The sequence below is a fragment of the Asterias rubens genome, chromosome 3, assembly GCF_902459465.1.
Source record: "Asterias rubens chromosome 3, eAstRub1.3, whole genome shotgun sequence".
Lineage (NCBI taxonomy): Eukaryota > Metazoa > Echinodermata > Asteroidea > Forcipulatida > Asteriidae > Asterias > Asterias rubens.
The window spans coordinates 19,809,850-19,833,652 of NC_047064.1; the positions used below are offsets into that span (position 1 = coordinate 19,809,850).

General features: G+C 37.7%; 2 protein-coding genes across 2 annotated transcripts; both read right to left on the reverse strand.

The window, feature by feature from the left end:
* LOC117287805 (phosphopantothenate--cysteine ligase-like) lies at positions 1 to 7,760 on the reverse strand. The gene is made up of 6 exons (XM_033768324.1): positions 7,388 to 7,760; positions 5,940 to 6,030; positions 5,039 to 5,179; positions 3,703 to 3,917; positions 2,663 to 2,848; positions 1 to 1,077 (listed from the first exon to the last, which is right to left on the reverse strand). Exons 1-6 carry the CDS (start codon positions 7,586 to 7,588, stop codon positions 901 to 903), a joined length of 1,011 nt encoding a protein of 336 aa, XP_033624215.1. The 5' UTR covers positions 7,589 to 7,760; the 3' UTR covers positions 1 to 900.
* Positions 7,761 to 7,936: 176 nt separating this feature from the next.
* LOC117287804 (isocitrate dehydrogenase [NADP], mitochondrial-like) lies at positions 7,937 to 22,671 on the reverse strand. Its single transcript, XM_033768323.1, has 10 exons — positions 22,460 to 22,671; positions 18,278 to 18,375; positions 15,950 to 16,115; positions 14,721 to 14,881; positions 14,014 to 14,157; positions 13,214 to 13,347; positions 12,392 to 12,546; positions 11,467 to 11,579; positions 10,534 to 10,724; positions 7,937 to 10,155 (listed from the first exon to the last, which is right to left on the reverse strand). The coding sequence occupies exons 1-10, from the start codon at positions 22,563 to 22,565 to the stop codon at positions 10,074 to 10,076; spliced, it is 1,350 nt and encodes a 449-aa protein (XP_033624214.1). The 5' UTR covers positions 22,566 to 22,671; the 3' UTR covers positions 7,937 to 10,073.
* Between the last annotated feature and the right edge of the window lie 1,132 nt (positions 22,672 to 23,803).

Below are 23,803 nucleotides of genomic sequence, written 5' to 3' on the forward strand. Positions count from 1 at the left end.
CTCCATTGCTCATTACCAACAAGTGAGTTTTATGCCAAATTTTTTTTTGAGTGTCCAGTGCCTTTAAGTTCTAATGTCTTATGCAGATAGCCAAATACAAGGATTCAACACACAGGCGTGATTCGAACCAGGGTCCTTGAAATGGAAGGCAAGAAAATGAACCACTTAACTTTGGCAACCCGACCACAAAAACTGTTTCATCATCAGTGCTCAAACTGGACTCAGCTGCTGATTTCTGTTCATTTTTATTTTAAAGAATGTACTCTTATGTACAATTTATATATTATAACAATAACTCCATGGGGTAAAAACAATATGCATAAAACCTGAGTTTTGTGGTATAAAATGGTCCATTATAAATTAATACAGTGAGTACAACAAAACTCGATGGGAAGTCAAAAACAGCTTTGTTACATGATCACTATACATGTAGCACACATGACACCTTTGGTAATTGTCAAAGACCAGTACTCTCACTTGATGTATCACTATATACGCATGAAATTAAAAATCTTTGGAAATTTGTACTCAATTGGTCATCGAAGTTGCAAGAGAATAATGAAAGAAAAAAACACTCTTGTTGCACAATTTTTGTGTGTGCTTTCAGATGGCTAAAAAAGTCTCCTGGCCTGGAGTCTTTCAATTTTGAAGTGAGGAATTACCTCCTTCTCAAACACTGTTACTTTAGAGGGAGCCGTTTCTTACAATGTGTTATTTTATCAACAGCTCTCCATTGCTCGTTACCAAAATAATTTTGACTAAATTTTGTTGAGATGAGATGTCATTTTAGAGTTACATCACAACCCCATACCAACTTGAGGCCAAGTTGCCCTTTCTTTTGGAGGTTAAAAACCAGGTAAGGTAGTGAAAAAAAAAAAAAAAAAAAAAACTGGTACCACCTCACTCAGGTCCATGTTCCACAATGAAGACAGTGTGTTTGGTTACCAGCTCTTTAATGATCAATTCCTCAATGTCTCGCGTCCCACGACTGTCGGTGATACAAATTTTGTGGTGTTCGTCTGGCGTTACTATAGTTACGCATTCGTTTCGCTCCTCAAGTATGTTGGCGATCACAACCTGCAAGAAAAGGTAAAAAGACATTGACATAGATTTAGTAGATGATAAACTCAATTAATTTTTTTATAAATTGCAATCTAACTAGCACCTCATAATTTATAGTACAAGGGTCGATTTCACAAAGAGTTACTTAAAAACTTAAGGCTAGTCCCAAGTTGGGATGAGTAACTTGAAACCAACCCCGTGTCTGTTAGAGGAAGCTCCCCTATTTCGTAATGTGGTTTGGAGAAGTGCCCGCTGGGGAGATATATACTCTTTGCATATGACATCACACTCACAAGAAGCGCAATCCCTGAGGCCAAAAGGAGGCAGCTCATTGGACGATAGCTGTCCTTAGTGCGTAAAAACATGCGCGTGACCTCAACGTACTTGTGTTGTTTTGCATTATGCAAGGGGGGGTCTATTGATTTTGATAGCCCCCTTACACAATGCGGAACAATGTCCATCGCTTTGGGAGTCAAATGTTTTGTGCATATGTTTGTGAACGAAATGGCGCACAGGATAGGCGCGTGTGAGTGCGCTGCGAATTGTGCAATGGGTTTATAGGTACATTTAGCGTTATGCAAGGAGGTCTACTGATTTCTACAACCCCAATGCACAACGCAGAATGTCCATCATTTTGGGAGTCAAAACTGTTGTGCATGTTGTGCAATGGGTTTATTGACCAAATTCACCTGACGTCATCAGCAGAATAATCTTGAAACCGCCACACCGGTGGGCAATGTAACTGTGCGATATTCAGTGAAGTGCACATTTTAGGCGACGTGGCGTTTACACGTAAACCTATTGACCACCAAAATGGTGAGCGTGGCACAGTCGCGTGTGACGTGCGTGCAAGGGGTCAATAGGTGCGTTGAGCTTTATGAAGTTTATTGGAAAAGATCAAGAGGTTAACCTAAGGTAACCTGGGTAACAAGAACACACACAGCTGTTATGCCAAAGATAAAAACAATCATGCAGACAGACTGCAAAGTTGGCTGCCATTTTGTTAGAGGTTGATATTTGACAGGATACAATAATAATGAGTAGGATTTAAAATTTTGCATGGTGGTAAGTATAACTGAGAGAGGTTTGTGGTAACACCATGTGAATATTTTGTTTGCATAGTGTTGGTTCTAAAAGAGGTCGTTAACCCCCAGTTCTATTCAGAACCAACACTACTCAAAACTACCGCAAACCTTTCTTAAAGGCAGTGGACACTATTGGTAGTTACTCAAAATAAGTTTCAGCATAAAACCTCACTTGGTAACGAGTAATGGGGAGAGGTTGATAGTATAAAACATTGTGAGAAACGGCTCCCTCTGAAGTAACGTAGTTTTCGAGAAAGAAGTAATTTTCCACGAATTTGAGTTCAAAACTCGAAATCAAGCATCTGAAAGCACACAACTTCATGTGACAAGGGTATTTTTTTCTTTCATGATTATCTCGCAACTTTGACGACCAATCGAGCTCAAATTTTCACAGGTTTGTTATTTTATGCATAATGTTGAGATACACCAAGTGACAAGACTGGTCTTTGACAATTACCAATAGTGTCCACTGTCTTTAAGATAATAATGAAGATGAATTCCATGCTGTACTGTACCTCATGATTATAATCCCTTAAAGCTTTTCTGGCCTTTTCCAAAAGCAACGCTCGATCCGTCTCCAGTTTGAACGACACCACAAACGCATCAGGGGCCCAGTGATGCACCAAGGGCGTTAACATCTTAGGAACAACTTTCAAGCTGATAATCGGTGGGCCATTGGAGGAAGAAATTTTATGCTCCGACTGAAAGTATATAAACAAAATGGTAATTTTGGTTTTACCCTTTCACTGATGTGTAATAGCACTGTATACTCAGTACTTTCTTGAGTTCTGTGACAACAATCACAGGCATATTACTCAGGTGGGACTTGAACCCTTGGCCTTTGCAATTCTAGAGCAGTGTCTTCCAAACTAGACATGCATGAAAGTTTTTGCAGTCTAGTTGAGTAATTTACCAAGTGTGTCCACTGCCTTTAAATCTTGCAGGCATGAATGCTTAATTTTTGAAAGGGCACCAAGGCATTTCTCCTCGGTAAAGGGCACCCTATGACTCTTGTATGAGGAAGTTCAGTCAATTTCTACTGGGGCATTTCAAGGGCACCAACCAGGGGGGCATAGAGGCAATTGCCTTTGTTGCCGCCTGGAAGTATCAGGCATGTCTTGAATACACTGAACAGTGTTGAAATAATTAGAGGCAATGGACACTATTGGTAATTACTCAAAATAATTATTAGCATAAAACCTCACTTGGTAACGAGTAATGGGGGGAGGTTGATAGTATAAAACATTGTGAGAAACGGCTCCCTCTGAAGTAATATAGTTTTCGAGAAAGAAGTAATTTTAAAAATTTTCGACCACAGATTTAGAATTTGAGGTCTCGAAATCGAGCATCTGAAAGCTCACAACTACATGTGACAATGGTATTTCAGTATTATCTCGCAACTTCGACGACCAATTGAGCTTAAATTTTCACAGGTTTGTTATTTTATGCATTATTGTTGAGTTACACCGAGAGAGAAGACTGGTCTTTGACAATTACCAATAGTGTCCAGTGTCTTTAAATATTCCCAAGTGTGTACAGTTATTTGCAAACTCACCATTTCTTTGCTTGGAATGTAAAAGTCTGAAACTGCAGCTGCTAAGTAGAACATTGTTTGTGTCCCAGCGAAAGACAGTGCCTCCGCTGCTGCTTGTAGCAGGTACAAGTATTCTTGAAGCATGACAAATTCAACAAGCAGGAGGCTATTGCTGGCCCGTACATCTTTATACACCTTCAAGATTGACAGAAGTTTGGGAAACATGGCTTGATTTGCTGAAAAGAAGAAAATCGGAATGAAATTATCAATGGGTTTGGGTGTGTGTAATGTTGAAGATCAACCAAGTGAAAAGTGGGATAGATGTCAATATGATCTCAATTTCTGTAAGCACAGAAACTTACTAAGCACATAAAAGTATTGCTTAACAGGAAAAGATTACCAGCCAAAAATGACATTAAGTTTACATCGCTGTTACTGGTGCCCCACTCACTTTTTGCTTAGCAGAGAAACTTGCTGAGCAGTATTCTCTGCTTAACAGAAGCTTCTTGAAATTGGTCCCTGATCACAATTTAGAGTAGAATATTGACCATTAAAAATGGTTGGTAAACATAATATAAATGTAGCAGTATAAACGCAAGTTAACTTCAGATGCCACTTTTCTCCTCATAGTACGTTCCTACCCAAATCACCCGAGTAATGGCCGAGTGGTTAAGAGCATCATATTCAAGCCGGGTGTGGGTTCGAATCCCGGTGATGAAAGTTGCGTCCTTGAGCAAAAGACTTTAACTGTAAATGTTTCTCTTCACCCAGGGATAAATGGGTACATATGAGGGCAGAGATGGTTCTTGTAATTGATTTAGCGTAGTGCGCTACATATTTGGCAGCATTGGCTGTATACACCCCAAGGGAGCTGAGATGATTTTAGGAATGAAAGAAATTGCCCATAGCGAGGGGTAATAAAATTTCAGTGCCATGAGCATCACTGAGAGACAGATTTTAAAGGAACACGTTGCCTTGGATCGGTCGAGTTGGTCTTTAAAAAATGTTGTAACCGTTTGTTATAAAATGCATATATGGTTAGAGAGATGTTTTTAAAGTAGAATACAATGATCCACACAGATTTGCCTCAAAATTGCATGGTTTTCCGTATACGTGGCGAACAAACACGGTTGGCCATTTATGGGAGTCAGAAATTTGACTCCCATAAATGGCAGACGGTGTCAGTCGACGAGGAAAAAGGAAAACCACGCAATTTCGAGTGATACTGGTGTGGATTATTATATTCTACTTTTAAAATACGGTTACAAATGCTTTTCAAGGACCAACTCGACCGATCCAAGGCAACGTGTTCCTTTAACGCTTTACATGTACAAGTATAAGAAGCCAACATTCTCACCAACAATTGTTTGGTCTCCATTCGGTTTATTTTGGACGTCGAGTACATCAATTAATTTGGTATGAGAAAGGTGTCGTTCATAAGGCTGCAGTGACTTATGTCTGTGAAGAAAGATGACGGCATACCCCTCTGCTAAGAAATGTGTATTTACCAAATTAAGGAAAAATAGAATAAATCATGCCTTTAGACCTACAGCAGTACACACTATGACTGTATGTTAGTTAAATAATAGTTAATGGCTTGCCGTTTCGATCATAACAGAGTCTTTCTCAAAGGCTATGGAAAGACTCTGGTTGGGTTGAAACATCAAGCCATTAACTATTTTTTTGCATTGGTAAGCAGTTTGCAACAATCGAGTAAGTTTTGTTACAATCGACTTTTCATTTTAAACGTCTTCCCCAAACAAATCTTGTCCATAAAATACTACCTTCTTTCTCCAAATTACTTTCTCTATATTTAAAGGAACACATTGCCTTTGGATCGGTCGAGTTGGTCTTTGAAAAGCGTTTGTAACCGTTTGTTATAAAATGCATATGGGTAGAAAGATGTTTTAAAAGTAGAATACAATGATCCAAACAAACATGCCTCTAAATTGCACGGTTTTCCTTTTATCTCGTCGACCAACACGGTCGGCCATTTATGGGAGTCAAATTTTGACTCCCATAAATGGCCGACCGTGTTAGTTCGCATAATAAAAGGAAAACCGCGCAAATTCGAGGCAAATTTGTGTGGATCATTGTTTTCTATTTTTAAAACATCTTTCCATTCCAATCATATGCATTTTATAACAAACGGTTACAAACGCTTTTTAAAGACCAACTCGTCCGATCCAAAGCAACGTGTTCCTTTATTCCAAAAGAATGATGCACAGAACTTAATAATAATTTGGTTGAAAGGATATATTCTGCTGATGAAGCTCCACGTTTGCCGGAACTGAAGTTATCGATGAAGCGAACAACTCTGCTCTCCAGAGGAACTGCTGTACCTCCGGACTGTCGAGAGAAAGTCACAAAAACACAATCAATCAATGCACTCATCATGCTAAGTCACCAGGGTGTGGGTTCGAACCCCGGTCGAGACACTTGTGTCCTTGAGCAAGAAACTTTACTATAATTGCTTCTCTTCACCCAGGGGTATAAATGGGTACCTGCAAGGGTAGAGGTTGATATTGTGAATGAAAAAGCCTTTGGAGCGACATAAACTGTTGTACTCCCAGGTTGTACTCCCAAAGGAAGCTGAGAAACATTAAACTGTTAAAAAGGGGATGTTCTTGGCCCGATGACCAGATGACAAGCGCACTAGCATGACTAGTGTAAAGTGCATTGATTTGATACGGTTATTGTGAAATGCGCTATAATAATAATTTTTATTACTATTATTACTACTATATTTTGAAGGTTGAACAAAATAAAATTGACAGGCGATGACAGGAGTGGGACCTGCTACTCGACATGAACTAGTGCTAGACCAACTGAGCTATCAACCTCTTTGTTGGCTGGAGGTCTCTTAGTTGCGATAACGTAACCCTCCTCCTGGCAGCTGTCGGGAGAAGGGTTACGTTACGAGGTCTCTCTACTTTGTCAATGTTTGTTTGGGGGTGCCAGTTAGGTAGGAGTGAAAGCCATTCAACCTGTAAGTGTAACTTGTGCTGTTTTGTCTGTTCTTTATGTATTAAAGGAACGTTACAGAATTGGTAAGAAAGAAAAATCGTGAAGATCACAGATTAACATAAAACTTACACGGTCTAATGATGATGGTAGTAGAAAACATCCCTTGAACTATTTCTGTCTGAAATGTCATACTATTTGATGAGAAATAAATAATCTAATTTCGCGTTTGGAGTATATATCGATCGCTCAGTGAGCGTTTTATTCATTTTTGTTTTGGCATCGATGCAATGCAAAATTTGTAATTGGTTTTTCACTATTCTCTCGTGACCCAGATGGCCGATCGATCTCAAACTTCTGCGGGTTTGTCTGTTTATTTATAGGGTATGGTGTGCTTATATTATAGGCCTACTGCCAGCAACTTTTTTTGCTAGCAAAACCAATTCTGTAATGTTCCAACAGTTATTAGGCCTACATCACCAAAAACTGCCTAAAACCTTAAACCGGATTGCTCTTTTAATGATTTTAAAGACGTTGATTTTTAAAGACGTTCTTCACAGGGCACTTGGCAGTAACCAGTTACTTCAGAATTTGAGCTCCATTTGTTTATTCGGATATTCCTGCTCAATCAATCACTTGATGATTAAAAAACCCTCAATGTGGCTTTATTAACTCCTTAATTTATTTATTCAACTGAACTTGAAATTTGAACTCAACAAGAAAACAAACCTCCAAAACTTACCGTAACGAGGACAACATTGGTTCCATTTTTCAAATGACCTTGAGCAAATTCATGCATTTGTAGTTTTTTACTTGCGAACCCAGGCGGTGCGTCATGACTCTCAAAAAAAGTCTCCCATTCATCCTTCTTAGCATTTTGGGGACATGTGGGAGTTGGTTCTTGACAATTTCTGTCCCCACTTTGTTTAGTACTTTCAGACATGTTTATACGACGCCAATAACATCATAGCATTTCTAAGAATGTCATTACTAACCAGGTATAAATTCATAAATGCTATTAAATAGTAAATACTACAGTTTAAAACACATACTCAACGTGTACAAACTTCACTTTAGTCGCCGCAAAACCCGGAACTGTGACACGGATCAGGCTAGATCCGTGTTTTCAGCTAGATTCTAGCTGAAAAGTATATAGCGCCCTCTGTTGACGGCCACAGAACAAAGTATTTAACTTGAAAAACATAAGGTGAAAAACATACCACTTCAACAAATCATGGAGTATCTACTACCTCCATGAACAAATAAATAAAAATCTTTAACAAAACTCATATAATTTTTACTTTGCACAGCAACTTTATTTGTTTCCACAAATCAATTAATTTGTATTTCATCTTTGTGACCTTTTATACTATTGTGTGAGGTATTGTACAATTTCAAGTACTAGTTGAAATTATTAAAATATTTATAAAAGAAACACAACAGCAGCAAAATATTTGTTTAATTCAGGTTTGCAGATTAAGATTTATAAGTAACATTTTGATGTGACCGAAAATAAAAGTTCTTTGACAAAACAAAAAATGCACAGCACAGGGGGAAACTACCTTGACCTTTTTAGCATTACAGGGTGGTTTAGAAACATGATTTTCTTTGTTTTGTTAATTGTCTTTAGAAATAACAAGTTTAACATAAACTTGATAATAAATATAAAACCTATCCCAGCGGAACTGCAATAATTCAAAGTACATGTTTCCTTGACAAAAGATTGATGAAGACATCAGGAAATGTCAGTTTTCACTTTGATTATCAAGTATTTACGGATTAATAATAACAAAGGGAATGCAATCAAAAACCAAGAGGAAAACCACGACTAGGCAAAGCCTGCAGCATTTAGTCAGGAAAGTCTCACGGATAGCCGGCCTCTCTTTGACACCAACGTGCAGGTGAAGCCAGGCGAGATTTACTGATTGAAAAAGAAGGTTTTCAGTTTATCCCAAGTTTTCTTTATAACCAAAATGTTTTGCCTTCAAAGTATTCATTGATTTCAGAAACCATCACAGCATACATAGATATCCAAACTAGTCCGAATATTTGCCACATAAATGTCCCAAAAGATGAAAAAATAATAATACTGATTTCAAGAGATTAAGACTGTTAGGGTTCAATTAAGTCCCTAGTTGTGACAACTGCATAAAAGATTAATGCCCTTTTAGGAAAAGTAGACAATTAACGACTAAAATAATGATTGAGAAATTTACTTTCAAAAAAATAGAACTTACTGTGACTTTTAAAGTGACAATAACCTAATTCACCAATGAAGTAAGCTAAATATTGCTGGCCTGAAATCACACAGACGTAAGTTTCTCATAAACTTCCAAGATTCAAATGAAGAAAGGGCCCTTTGCAAAATGGAAACGGCCCTGCCATCTTAAAGATGAAATTGCAGACCTGAATTACTTAGCAATGTTTAATTTTGTAAATCATTACTTTAACATCATCACAATTGTCACAACCAGTACATGCAGAAATCCCAGCTTACATGAAAAGGTCAATATACGGTGCTTAATTGCAATGCAACAGACCATGGTTGTTACCTCCGTTAAACATGTAGCTCTATTCACAATAAGTTAAATGTTTATTTATGTGATTACATTAAATAATTGAAACACATAATCATTCAAGGGAAGATAAACTTTCTCTTAAGTCTCTCTTTTCCTGAGGTTCATGCTATTTTAGTGCACTGTGGGATTAATCTTCTCTACCGATCACACAGTAATTTCAAACACTTTGTAAATGGAACACCACAGCACGATTTGATCTCAGGGATTTCTAAGTCTTTGGTTTTCTAAAAACAATGAACAGGCACAGAGCCTCTGTTAATTTGCTAAAACACCTTATTGCATATTGCATTTTCAGAAAAGTATCCAATACTCATTGTCATCTGATTGTTGACCTCGAAATTACAAGTTTCCATGGAAACACCTCAGGTCTTTCAAATCAGGGCCCAACTACATGGCTCTGCTTACTGCCAAATTCTGTGCTTGCGCTCACTATTGTCCGCTTACTTTGTAAGCACCAAATTTCTGCGCTAGCTGTGTAAGAGAAGAATGTAGAATATGTGGAGTACACACGCTCACAAGTCAAAATTCCCTGCTAACCTGTGAAATACGCTTGACGAAAGCACATAATTCCCTGCTTCCGTAAGGGCCAATTCTTCTCTTACAGTAATCAGAGCCATAAAATTGGGCCACGGCCCAGTTTCATATAGCAGAAAATACTGCTCAGCAAATTTCTATGCTATGCCAAAAATGGTTGGGGCACCAGTCACAATAACGTAAACGTTATAGACTTTTTGCTGGTAACCAGTTTCTGCTAAGCAATATTTGTTGTGCTTAGCAAGTTTTTGTGACTACAGGCTTTATGAAATTGGGCCCTGGTAATCAGAGGTTGTTTCAGTGTACACAAGTTATTTACTTGTTCAACGCCCTGCCGAGGTTGTCGGATATTGCGTTCAGGAAGTCCATGGTGTTCAAATAATGCTCTGGTTTGACGCTAAAAAGGAAAACAAAAAATAATGTTATTGTAGCGAGATTGAAGGAGGAAGTGAGTTTAAGGCCTGCATGCTTCATTTTTGAAAGGTCAAGGGCACCAATACATTTTCTCCCTCGTAAAGGGCACCCTATGAGGAAATTGAAAATTTCTACTGGAGCAATTTAAGAACACTTGCCTCCGTGAAGTAGCAGGCCTGCTATGTTTAATGTTTAAGTGTTTTGTGAAATTCCTTTCACACTGTAGATTCTATGAATTGTTAAATTAGAACAAGTCAAAACAAATACAACATAAAAAATACACTGAAAAGATAATAATTATTTCAAAAGCATCTCCACCGATACTAAAAGTTGAAAGCTGAAATCACAAATAACTACTTACTTCTTGAGTCCATGTATGCAACCAGCAAGATCCTTGGTCATTAAGCCAGAGTCAACAGTGTCTATGCAGACCTTCTCCAATGTGGTAGAGAAGTGAGCCAATGCTGGGTTGTCATCAAGTTTGGCTCGGTGCTCGAGACCTCTCGTCCAGGCAAAGATACTGGCAATGGGATTGGTGCTGGTTTGGTTACCCTGATAATAAAAGGCAGATCGAAGCCATAAACAAACAGATTTTGTTGCCTTTGGGTCTTCAGCCATATGTAATAATAATAATAATAATAATAATAATAATTATACCAAACACATTTGTAAAACCTAATGCAAAATCCTCTAAAGGCGTAAAGAGAAAAGTGAAACATACACTGATTGAAAGGTATGTACCTCAAGTAGATTACAAATAAGCAGCTTCAGACAAATGAGTTTCTAACAGAGACTTTTAAAACAGTGTACAGAACTAGCCTGGCGAATGTACACAGGAAGACTACTCCAAAGAAATCAAGCAGCGTAAGAAAATGATCTCTGATTGTAGAAACTGGAAGAAGCTCTTGTAGTTGTGGCGAGCATTATGACTGTTGAAATGATCTTAAAGTTCCAGTAGGGGAATAATGGTAAACAGAGTTCAGATAAATAAGCAGGAGTTTGACATGTTCCAGCTTTGAACAATTACCTGTTTTAACCTAAAAAGATGTGTACTATGGAATGGAAATAGTTTTCTTAAAAGTGCGTGATAAACATGAGTCAACTGTTCAGTGGGAAGCCATCTTGAATCGATGGAGTAATGCAGAAGCTTAGGCCCTGTCCGAAACGACGACTTCGGCTACAGCTACGTCTAGATCAGCGCGTCTACCAGTGTTGAAGAATAGGCAGATGCGCGCGATCTAGCCGTAGCTGTAGCCAAAGTCGCCGTTTCGGACACGGCCGTAGTGTGGTTTACCTTTTGGTGCTCCCTGAAGTGTCTGGTCACTGTTCCATGAGCAGCCTCCGCCTCAATTGTTTTACCGTCGGGACAAACCAACACACTCGTCATCAGGCCAAGAGACCCATAACCTATTACAAAATAAGGACATACAATAAGCATTAGTTAAAGGCAGTGGACACTATCGGTAATTACTCAAAATAATTATTGGCATAAAAAACTTACTTGAAAACGAGTAATGGGGAGAGGTTGATAGTATAAAACATTGTAAGAATTGGCTCCCTCTGAAGTAACGTAGTTTTCGAGAAAGAAGTAATTTTCCACGAATTTAATTTTGAGATCTCAGATTTAGAAATTGAGGTCTCGAAATCAAGCATCTGAAAGCACACAACTTTGTGTGACAATGTGTTTTTTCTTTCATTATTATCTCGCAACTTCAACGACCAATTGAGCTCAAAATACACAGGTTTGTTATTTTATGCATATGTTGAGATACACCAAGTTATATGACTGGTCTTTGACAATTACCAATTGTGTCCCAATCTTTAAAGCAAACATTCTTAAAACTTGAACTCTTGCGGACAGGCTTGAAATTACACAGAGGCCATGGTCTCAGTTGCCCATGTTTCGCCTTGATGCCCCATCTAAAGTGTATCAGATTCTCAATGGAAGTGCCCATTGCAACTCGAAAATGGCCTTGTCCTCTCAAAGATGAAACTCCAGGCCTGTGGAGAGATGCGCGTAGTTTTTACCTAGAGACTATTTACAACAAATTTTTGAAACAATGAATTTCTTTGAAGTACACAACCTTTATGGTTTAATTATCATGTAAGGTAATACAGTGGGATTCACAAGAGCATTCATGTTCAACACTCGATGAAAATAAACTTCATCTTATGATTTACCGAAGCCTACTCCGAGTAAGGCTTTAAAACGCCCTTACCTTGAGCAACGACATCAGACTGGACATCACCGTCGTAGTTCTTGCACGCCCAGACGAAACCACCGGATGACTTGAGAGCCTGTGCAACCATGTCATCAATAAGACGATGCTCATACCAAACACCGGCATCTTCAAACGCTTTCTTGTACTTTTCCCTGTGGTATACAAATTAAACAGCAACAATTATAAAAGGCACCATTGGCAATTACTCAAAATATCTGTAAGCATAAAAACTTACTCGATAATGACGATGAAAGCTAATGATAGTATCACATATTGTGAGAAACAGCTCCCTCTAAAGTAACATAGTTTTTGATGAAGATGTAAACCCTCACTCAAATATTTGAGTCTTCAGGCCTTAAGCCCTTTTTAGGCCTCTGGAAGCACACAAATTTGTTCAACAAGGGTGTTATGTTCGTTCATTATTCTCTTGGAACTCGATGACCAATTGAGTCAAAATTTTCACACATTTGTTATTTTATGCTAATGTTGGAATACACCAAGTGAGAATACTGGTCTTTGACACTTCCTATTAAGGTGTCTAGTGACTTTAAAATAGCCAAAGAACTAAGTTTAAACTTTAATAACTTTAATTTCATTTTGTGACAAAGATTCAGCTTAACTTTCAGGCCTGATGCTTCGTGGACCCAATAGAGAAAATCCCTTCCGTGCTAGTCATTGCTTTGAAGCCCTTTAAAACATTCCAAAAGAAATGTACAATATTCTCTTGTGGTGCCCTTTACAAAGGAAAAAACGCCCCAGTGCCCCTTGCCCTTTTAAGAACGAAGCATCAAGCCTACACTTTGTTTAATCAAGACTTACTGGTAGATAGCTTCAAAGATGTCCTTGAAGCGGCCGTCGTATTTCTTCAAGATGGTGTTCTTGGTGCTGAGGTAAAGAGGCCACTTCTTGGCCAGTGCATATTGGAAGCAACTGTGAGCAAATCCTTCAATAGACTGTAAAACAGTTAAAAGGAATCACATAATGAATTCAATTCATCAATAAAGTTTGAATTGGCTTGATAATTAATTGAAAGACGGATTGATAAAATGGTTTATTAAAAAAATGTGCTCGCAGCACAAAGGCTGAATTACAACAATTTTACATTTAAAATCATTCCCAAAATGCTTAAGTCGCTCAAGGCAAGATGTTTCCAAGGGAGACAGATTGAAACAACCTTCAACTTCAGACTTAAAATGGACAAGAGTTTTCCTCCTGCGAATGCGCACAAATTTTGATGTCACAGGGCTGTTTCCTCAGCAAGTGTTTCACCGAAGTTCACAAATTTGCAACAAATACTTCGCATCAGTTGATTTGTGCTGCACTCCTGTGAAACACTCGCTGAGAAAACAGGGCTGTGATGTCAAAATTTTTATCGCATTCGCAAGAAGTAAGAATCAGGCTTGAGTGGTTGCTATTTTTCAATCCAATGGTCAATTTATAGCAAATGTCAATTAGGTGCTTTCTGAGCTCTGAATTATACCACACTTTTCACTCGCAATCTCTAGTTACCCGAGGTGAATTGTTTCTTCAAATCAAAAGTTATAAAGCACAATATCTCACAACTAAGTTGGTAAAAGACACAATACAATGAAAACAAATCAATAAAAATAATAATGCACCTCATCATTGTTGTACATTCCAAGCCCACAGCCGCCAGCATTGAATTCATAAACGGGGATGACTGTCTTCTCACTGCCATCAGTTGGAGTAAACACCATTTCAAACTTCCCAGGTTGGTCTACCACGAAGTCAGTAGCACGGTACTAATCCAGGTAGGACAGAAATAAAAAGAAGGACAGTTTAAAGACTCTGGACACTATTGGTAATTTGTCAAAGACTAGTCTGTACAGTTGGTGTAGCTCCACATATGCATAAAATAACAAACCTGAGAAAATTTGAACTCAGTTCGTCGTCGAAGTTGCATGATAATAATGGAAGAAAAAACACCCTTGTCTCACAAAGTTGTGTGCTTTCAGATGCTTGAATTCGGGACCTCAAAATCTAAATCTGAGGTCTCGAAATAAAATTAGTGGAAAATTACTTCCTTCTCGAAAACTGTATTACTTCAGAGGGAGCCGTTTCTCACAATGTTTTATACTATCAAACTCTCCATTCATACCAGGCTAATATTATATAAAACAATTTTTTCTTTATATTATGTTTCATTTATGTGCAATACTTTTACTTTCATGTATGCGACTGCAGTTATCAGGCAAACACACATCAATGAAATACATAGATAAAAAAACCTCAACACTAATACGAGCCCATACTAAAAAATCTATGTGTATTTGTTACAATTGCACAGCAGCCATGGCTCCCTTACCTGATCTCCAAAAGCATGACGACCAATCACAATAGGCTCTGTCCATCCAGGTACAAGACGAGGAATTGTCTTACACATGATTGGCTCACGGAACACGGTACCACCCAAGATGTTTCTAATTGTACCATTTGGACTCTTCCACATTTGCTTCAAATCAAATTCTATAAAAGAACAAATTGAGTCAATAACATGACGTGTTAAAGTACACCTATTTTGCTAAGCACCTTGAGGCCTGGCATAAGGCGCTATTTAAGTACCCTTTTAATATTAGTATTAATATTATTAATATTAAAATAAATTTGCTTCTGTTGATCAGGTTGAAATACAAACTACAAATTCTAATAATTTACAATCATGCATCAATAAATAAACCCCAAGGAAAACTGACTGGGTAAATTTTAAATGATTTGGGGTTGGGGAAATAGACACCAATGGAAACTACACCAATGGAAACTAAACACACATGTACCACCTACATCAGTGCGCTAGGCCATGGGGACAAGCCTGACAATGGTTCGAGGTGAATTTATTCTTGCAAGGTGTCTGGCCTTTACTTTCATTTAACTGATAGAAAAGGAATCCTGAATTCCATGCGTTGTCAATCTTATCAATTAATAGCCCACAAGGGAAAATGAAAAGGTCAATTTTAAAATAGATTTGGGTTGAACAAAGACAAACTGACAAGAGCAGGATTTAAAACGAGGACCTCCAGATAAACATGTCAGCGCTCAACCAACTGAGCTATCCAACCCTATGTTAGCATCTCCCTATTTCGTCAATATCTTTGTTCCGGGTGCAAGTCAGAAGCCATACAACCGTTAACTGCCGTGTAGGGATCAAACCCGAGTTTACGATACAACCTGGGAATCACCTTAAAAGGGGATTCAACTTTTTTTCTCCAATCATATCTGACTTGTTACCAGATGATTTCAGATGCATAAAATTGTAAATCCGTCGTATTTTTTCACAGCGTGAGGGTGCATTTAAACTATTTTTTTATCACTGCAAGGGTAATTCATACCCATAATAACTATTAAAGACTGGAATACATTACCACCACAGACAAATCCATCACGGACAATTAAAATCACAGCGCACAGAAGTGACAGAATGCCGATGATAAAACTGATGATAAAACGAATCGCATATACCCCCGGAAGTGATAAAGTATTATTGAGAGCGCCCTCACGCAACCAAAAATACGACCCAAGAGGATGATGTCCACCTACCAACAACTCTCTCCTCATCTGGAGTAATGGTTGCACATTTGATTCCAACGTTGTATTTCAAGATGGCATGAGCAGAATCAATGGTCACCTGATCATTAGTCGAGTCTCGATAAGGCAAACCAAGATCAAAGTATTTGATGTCTAGCTTCAGGTATGGGAAGATCAGCTAAAAGACAAAAACAAAACAATAATTCGTTTAAAGACAGTGTACACTATTGGTAATTGTCAAAGATAAGTCTTCTCACTTGGTGTATCTCAACATATGCATAAAATAACAGACCTGTGAAAATTTGAGCTTGATCGGTCGTCGGAGTTGCAAGATAACTATGAAAGGAAAAAACACCCTTGTCACACGAATTTGTGTGCGTTTAGATGGTTGATTTTGAGACCTAAAGTTCTAAACTTGAGGTCTTCGCAATCAAATTCGTGGAAAATTACTCCTTTCTCCAAAACTAGGTCACTTCAGAGGGAGCTGTTTCTCACAATGTTTTATACCACCAACCTCTCCCCATTTCTCGTTACAAAGTAAGGTTTTGTGCCAATAACTATTTTGAGTAATTACCAATAGTGTCCACTGCCTTTAAAGACACTGGCCACTATTGGTAAAAACTCAAAAATAATTGTTACCATGAAAATTTATTGGGAGACCAACAATGGAGGGCTGTTGTTAGTATAGAACAGTTAAGTTAGTTTTTGAGAAAGTATTTTCTCACTCGAATAATAAAAGACTTTGGACTCAGTTTTCACAGATTTGTTATTGTATGCATGTTGGGAAAAACCAAATGAGAACACTGGCCTTCGCCAATGACATGTACCAAAGAAATCCAGTGCCTTTCATGCAAAATTTAGTTAATTGTTTCACCTTTTAACAACTGACACCATAAAGTGTCAGTAGGTGAATACAGTTTCTGGCCTGGAATTTCATCTTTGAAAGGGCAAGGCGATTTGTCATTTTGTAAAAGGGCGATTTTCATTTTGTAAAGGGGAACTTCCGTTGGAAAATCTTAAAGTCAACAGAAAACTTTTGACGGGGCACCTGCGCCAAGACCGGGGGCAACAAAGGCCAATATATTGCACCCTGATTTCACAACAAATAAACAAGCAGCATTCAATGTTTAGAGAATCAGGAAACCAAAAGAGTTCCACAATAATTAGAGTATGACTGAGTTGAGCTAAACTTTCTAAAAGTTCAATGGGTTATAGGAGCATCATAATTGGATTTATCTATACACATCAGATAATGGTCAATACCATCACTGTACACAGTTGTCCCTTTTTTGACTGATACGTTATCGCTAGGTACACCCAAGTTACATATTGAACTGTAATTTATTGATAGTCCAGCACAGTGTAAATTGATAACCTGGGTAAGTTAATATTTACCTACACACTTCACCAGCACTGCACTATGGCATACTGCCACTAAAGCAAAGATAGTGATAAATGCAGTAGGGCGGACAACAATTCAAATGATTAACCTCAAAGCACTATTACCTTCCTAGTATTGGAGCACTTCATGACCCCCTAAACAAAGTCTGCACTATCTGTACTTTAAACAGACTTGGTATGAAAGTAAGTAGTACCTCAAAATGGCCTCTCTCTTTTTCAGGCCTATATGCTTAGTTTTTGAAAGGGCAAGGGCAACAAGGCATTTTTTTTCTTGGTAAAGGTAGTGCACCCTATCAGGAAATTGTATACTTTTACTGCAGCATTTCAAGGGCACCATGGCAATGGACAGGGGCATGGAGACACTCGCCTTGGTTGTCTTTGTGAAGTATGAGGCCTGCTCTTTACTGTAAATCTATAGGTATTCTTTATAATGTCGTGGCCGAGCAGATAAGAGTACCAAACTCAAGCTCTGGTGCTTCTGTTCAGCAGGGTGTGGGTTCGAATCCCGGTCGTGACACTTGTGTCTCTGAGAAAGACACTTAACTATAATTGCTTGTCTCCACCCAGGGGTAAATGGGTACCTGTGAGGGCAGAGATGGTTCTTGTAATTGGTTTAGCTGAGTAGCGCATATATTGCGCACAGGCTGTATACTCCCCAGGGAGCTGAGATTGTTTAAGGAATGATTTAAGGCTAAGTGACCAGGGGTAATAATGTCGGAAGCGCTTTGAGACACCCCTCGGGCGTGAAAAGCACTATATCAAAACGGTTTATTATTATTATTATTATTATTATTATTATTATTAATAATGTAAGGCGCATTGATACAGTTATTGTGAAGTGCGCTATATAAGAACTTGTTATTATTCTTATTTATAAACTAATATATTATTGTGTAACTGGTTGCTAACTATAAAATAACACCAAAGCAAAGGATGTACCGTTTCTTTGATCTTTTCCCAGATAACACGTGTCATCTCATCACCGTCTAAATCAACCACTGGATTGGCTACTTCAATACGGCTGCCTTTGTTGGAATCTGAAACAAAATCAATTCAAAAATCCATAAATCCATTTCTCAAATATTGCTTTTCAAGTATCATCATGCTGAAGTACTATTTCACTCAATTGTACATCAAGTTGATTTAAATACTCAACTGGTCGATGTACTGTCCTTGCTCTATGAAGAACATTACTACATGTACAAATGACAAAAATGTATCATCAATAACCGAGAACTGTCCACTTCCTTATTTGAAGAGGGGCCCAAGGTCAAACTCAGTTTTGTGATCCACTCATTTTACAGTATCTGATAAGAGTCCTTATAAAAAATGGTGTTGTAGCCACATGTAGACCAATGTGGTGGAATCTTATCCCAATTTAGTCCAACAAGGGCGAGCGATTGCAACAAAATTATATGCTTAGAAATGGGGCCATCATTACTGAAGTGCACTCTGGAGGAAATCTGGCAGCATAGTGTGTTTTTGCTCAGAGTGCTGGGTGAAATTTGTTAGTTCTTGGCAGGCCCGCCCGGTACGGCTACAACAAAACTGCCTGCAAGTGCAACTTTTGTCAAAATCCAAAATATTTGATGATGTCACATTTCAAATATAATCGCCTGTACAGAGAATGTTCAGTTCATTCATGAATTTTGATGAAATTCAATCAAAATGGCATTGGATTTGACATTTTGACTGGCATAATAAATTTTAAACTTCTCTCTGGATTGTACAGACTCATTAGTTTTGGATTTGGATGATATCACATTTTAAACTACTCTCGGAAAGAGTATCAAATAAAATGACATTTACTGATTAAAGTTGAAGTTAACTAAGAGCCTTCTTATTTTGTCCTGCTTGTGAGGACTCTATTCATTGGAAAATTAGTGCATAATTAGCACTTTAAGATAAATGAAGTGCCATGTGTTAGCAAAATTACCCAGATCAATGGTACATATGGTACCAATCTTGATGCCAGTCGGCTATGTCTACAGCATTATTCATGCAGTTATTGTACACTGTGTATGTACAATGTTATGTTGTGCACATTTTTCAAATAACAAGTTAATTGAGTGATACTTGAGAGCTTGTAAGTTGTACATTGTAAGATCGGTGTTCACAAGCAATCCAATTTGTGTTGTCTGTGAATGTTGCAGCGATACTCAAGATAGTAAGGCATAAAAAACAAAATGTTATGTTGGTGTAACCCGACCTACCCTAAAAATACGGCCGACCCTGGATATTTTTATTTTTTCAAGGGAAGAAATATTATGATTAAAATCTATTAAAGACATAAACATAAAATAAATGTCATCAAGAGTTTAAAAATATAATATTTGTTGTGTGTAGCCTTGTCTTCTTTTGGTTATCGTGTATCCTACCGGCTTAAACAATTAGAAAACATGTCATTTTCAATGCTGGGAGGGGAAAAACAAAAATCCCTACCTACCTACCCTATTTTTAGGGGACCGTTACACCAACATACCATATTTTTTTTGTATGCCTAAGTTTGCCCCTGCAGTCACATTGACCCTTTAACAGCCTGTTCCTCAACCAGTCAATGGGGGAACCGAGAGTTCAAGATCACTTGATAGTAATCTGCATCATGCGCTTGTTGGAATTAGTCAGTATCCTGTATGTTTAATACAGGGTATCCTGTGAGTGTGGTCAGAGAGTGGGGAGTACGGCCCAAGTTCTAAGGGAGAGATGTGATAGGATTGTTGGAAAAGAAAACCTGAACTGAGAGTGGAGCCTGCTTACATTCATTTATCTTTGGTTTAAAAAGCCTTACTCTGCAAATATTTTCATCTTAATTATAATATTTTTTTTTTTTTAACATTATTATTTTAATGTTATAACTGAGACGAAAATTATTTTGTGACATTGTTTTACTCATTTCTCAAAAACCACAGCACCTCCGACTCAGCAAGAAATGTTTTTAGGGGGAAGCTTTCTACCATCATTATCTCCAAACTGTTTAAGTATAATGTAAATCTGTGGACATCGTGTTTTGTGTCAAAAACAAGAAGTAGAAGTACCCAAACCAAATCAACAAAAATATTCATAAAAATAAAAAAATACTATTTTGAAGTATTTAATTTAAATACATTCCTATGTATTGTAAAATTGTAGTCTAAAAGTAAAAAATGCACTGTCACAATAATGTGAACTCTCTGGTGATTAATTAGAAACAAAAAAGGATTTTTTCCTTCAAATTTGACCATGATCCTAGACCCGTGCCACAGACTCACAATGACTGTTTGGGAAGGAGCTGTTTTACTGTTTAAAGGGTTTATAGATGTACTTTTTCCTAAACTAACACAAAACACAATATCCACAGGTTTACATTAAACTTACTCAGTTTGAAGATTATGATAGTAGAAAGCTTCCCTTGAAATTTTACTTTTAGTTTTTGAGAAATGAGTAAAACAAATAATCTTCGTTTCAGTTTTAGCATGTATTAACGTATTAACCAGTTATGCTATGGTTTTGGTATAATATCATAACTGGTTAATGGGATTTTACATGCTAAAATAATTTTTGTCTGTGTGAGACAAACATTATTTTGTGACTTGTTTTACTCATTTCTAAAAAACTACAGAACCTCAGTTAGTAATATTTAAAGGGAAGGAAGCTTTCAACTATCATTATCTTCAAACCCTGTAAGTGTAAGTTTAATGTCAATCTGCATGGACATTTTGAAAAAGTACCCAAATCCTTGTAAACCAAAAACATCTTACTATGGTAATACAGTCATTTGACCAGTTCAGGATCACTTTTTGAGTTCCCTTTTTTTTGGTGCAAACTTGTAAGTTAAATTGAAAAAATAAAATAAAAAATGTATTAATACATTGTCACCCATTTGACCAGTTCATGATCTGTTACAAGCTTGGTCTATGCAAACCCATTATTCCCATCCATAAACTGTCTCCAAAGACACAAACTTCAGTAAAGTTAGTTGGCAATGGCATGGATGCAGACTTCCTTTCTCAAGCGAATGTCAAGTAAGTGTCTTCAACAGCAGCACAGAAACCTGACGACCCCCCCAAAAACCAAAGCAACATGACTGCTCAGTGTTTTCCTCAAATTGTTCTTAATTCATTCTTATAATTTTACATAAATTGTATTCGTCCAGGCATTCAAATATAAGATGAGAAGTAGTTCAGCAATTTTTCAACCAACACTTTTTTCCAGGGAAAAAGGCCCATCATCATCATGTGGCTGTTGCAAAATTGAAGTGGTCCGTAACTGGTCAAAGCTTTTGGACCAGTCAAATGACAAGGATCGTAATCACATTCAATTAAATTCAATTCAATTTACATTTATTTCCACAAAACATTTCCACAATTATTGACAATATACATGATTGAGTGAAAAGTGCCAGTCTGACTCAGAGATTAAGCATCTTTCTTAATTCCTAATTTTCCCTCCACCAGTGACATGTTTTTACAATTATTGTTGTAAATTGAAAATGCTTTCACTGTCAATTTTAAAACTATGCAGTAGTCACTAGTCAGTAAATTTTAATCCCACAATTGACCTCAAAAAAAGAAGGTTATCAAAAAATCATTAAATCAATAAACAAACAATTGTCATTTGCAAACATATGTTGGACCATGGACAGTTTTATACACCATTATTTACTTCAATTTGTATTTCAACTCAATGGTAAAATGCAAAACAGATACTGAGAATTGATCAATTTGAGCAAATAGTACGCTAAAATATAGTCACAAAATACAGAATCCCAGTGACAAGAATGACCCTTGTTGTGACAAAACTGTGGTTGTTTGGTACGTGACACTGACACTGACAGATGTTTGAAACACTCACTTAGTTTTGATTAAATTAAATAATTATTATCAATATGCAAAGTTCTTTTCTGGCTAGAAAAGACTTGGGAAACTTCAAACACACTCCTTTGTTTCAATGGTATTATTTAGGTGAAAAGTTACAACCCTGTACTAGAAAATCTGCCAGTAAAATAATATGCGAGCTTACATGTTGTGTCAAATCTAAATCGAGTCTCCTAAATTGAGTTGAGTCTCCAATTCGGTATTCCAAAAATCCAAGACAAGTTATAAAAATCCGATGTTTAAGTCTAAAATAATACTTAAAACTCACAATTCCGTTGACTGACATTGGCCATGGCTAACATGCCGCATTTTGAAGACTCCAAACGACCCAGGCTGCCCACAGACCGGCATAATTTAGCGACAGTTCCAGCCATTTTTCCAGATTGGTTGTGAGCTTATCAGCAATTTAGAGAAAAGACCCGCTACCGGCTTTCAATACATGCACGTGAACAAACGTCGCGTAGGCCCAGGGATTAATTGACCTTAGAAATTCGGACTGGTACTGATCCCCTTAACGGTTGTAAATCCGTATCGAGTTAACGGTATTGGGCATCGGGAATCGGTTACCAGTTTCACCCCATTGATCTTTTTATGGAAAAAAATCGACCGAGCGGCGTTTTTCATTCCTTGTTTGGCAGTGGTATCAGTCTAACTGAGTTACACCAACTACACTCTATGAAATACACAGTACGGTTTACCAGGGGGTTTTGTTTGCATTTTGGAGGACAACTTTGAGTGCCGAAAACTATTTTTGTTTACGGGCGCATTCCAAATATTATGCTAAAATATAAAGAAATTGAAATTAAACTGTAATCATTATAAATTATTATTAGAATTAACAACTCCTGCAATTGTTATACAAAAGTTTGTGTAATTACTTTGAATTGATAAACATTGTCATTCCATGCCATTCATAGAGCAAGGATGGCTGGGTATGGATTAGGTGGGTGGCATTTTATTGATGGATTATAGAAGAATTAAGCTAGGAGGACCGAATAATTGGCCCGCATTAGTGGTTACACATAATTATATTATATAGGAAGAAGGTTCGGAGGAGGAACGGGATGATGTAGGCGCGGATCCAGGATTTTTTTTAACCGGGGCGAAACTTTGTAGTCTTAATACTTGTTTTTTTGGCTCCAAGAAATTTAAGGGGTGGGGTTCAGGGGCCGGCCATACGTGGGGTCCAGGGGGCGAAGCCCCCGTGAGCTCTGAGCTTTTGGAGTTTTTGTGTCGAACAATCAAGCCTCCGTGTGCCTACTAAATACAGAGGTAACGAAACACTTTGTAATCAAACACGTCATCTCTTGAGTCTTTCAGTGAAATGAAGAGGCTGTACATCGTCGGCAAGCGTTTTTGTTATAAGATTATTAAAAAGGCCTACTGCTGACGTTAAATAACATTTTGGGCGGTGTAAACCGCCCAAAATGTACATGTACTTTTGTTATCTGGGCGGCAAATGAATTTAAGTGGGCGGCTAACCCAGATCCGACCGATAATCGTATGTTGCAAGCAGGGTTCTAACCCTCAGAAAAAAATATAGGGTAGGGGCATTAACAAAATCTGAAATTGCGAGCGCGAGCACGACGCCATTAAGGCGTGGGGTCCGAGG

What these genes read in the sequence shown, in the direction of transcription:
- LOC117287804 (XM_033768323.1), bottom strand. Translation starts at nt 22,565, where the DNA reads ATGGCTGGAACTGTCGCTAAATTATGCCGGTCTGTGGGCAGCCTGGGT. An exon ending in GGGAAAAGATCAAAGAAACG is followed by an intron (nt 16,116 to 18,277) that starts GTACATCCTTTG and finishes TTTGTCTTTTAG; the next exon opens with CTGATCTTCCCATACCTGAA. An exon ending in AGATGAGGAGAGAGTTGTTG is followed by an intron (nt 14,882 to 15,949) that starts GTAGGTGGACAT and finishes GTTCTTTTATAG; the next exon opens with AATTTGATTTGAAGCAAATG.
- LOC117287805 (XM_033768324.1), bottom strand. Translation starts at nt 7,588, where the DNA reads ATGTCTGAAAGTACTAAACAAAGTGGGGACAGAAATTGTCAAGAACCA. An exon ending in TGGAGCTTCATCAGCAGAAT is followed by an intron (nt 5,180 to 5,939) that starts ATATCCTTTCAA and finishes TGGTAAATACAC; the next exon opens with ATTTCTTAGCAGAGGGGTAT. An exon ending in TAAGGGATTATAATCATGAG is followed by an intron (nt 1,078 to 2,662) that starts GTACAGTACAGC and finishes CTTTTCTTGCAG; the next exon opens with GTTGTGATCGCCAACATACT.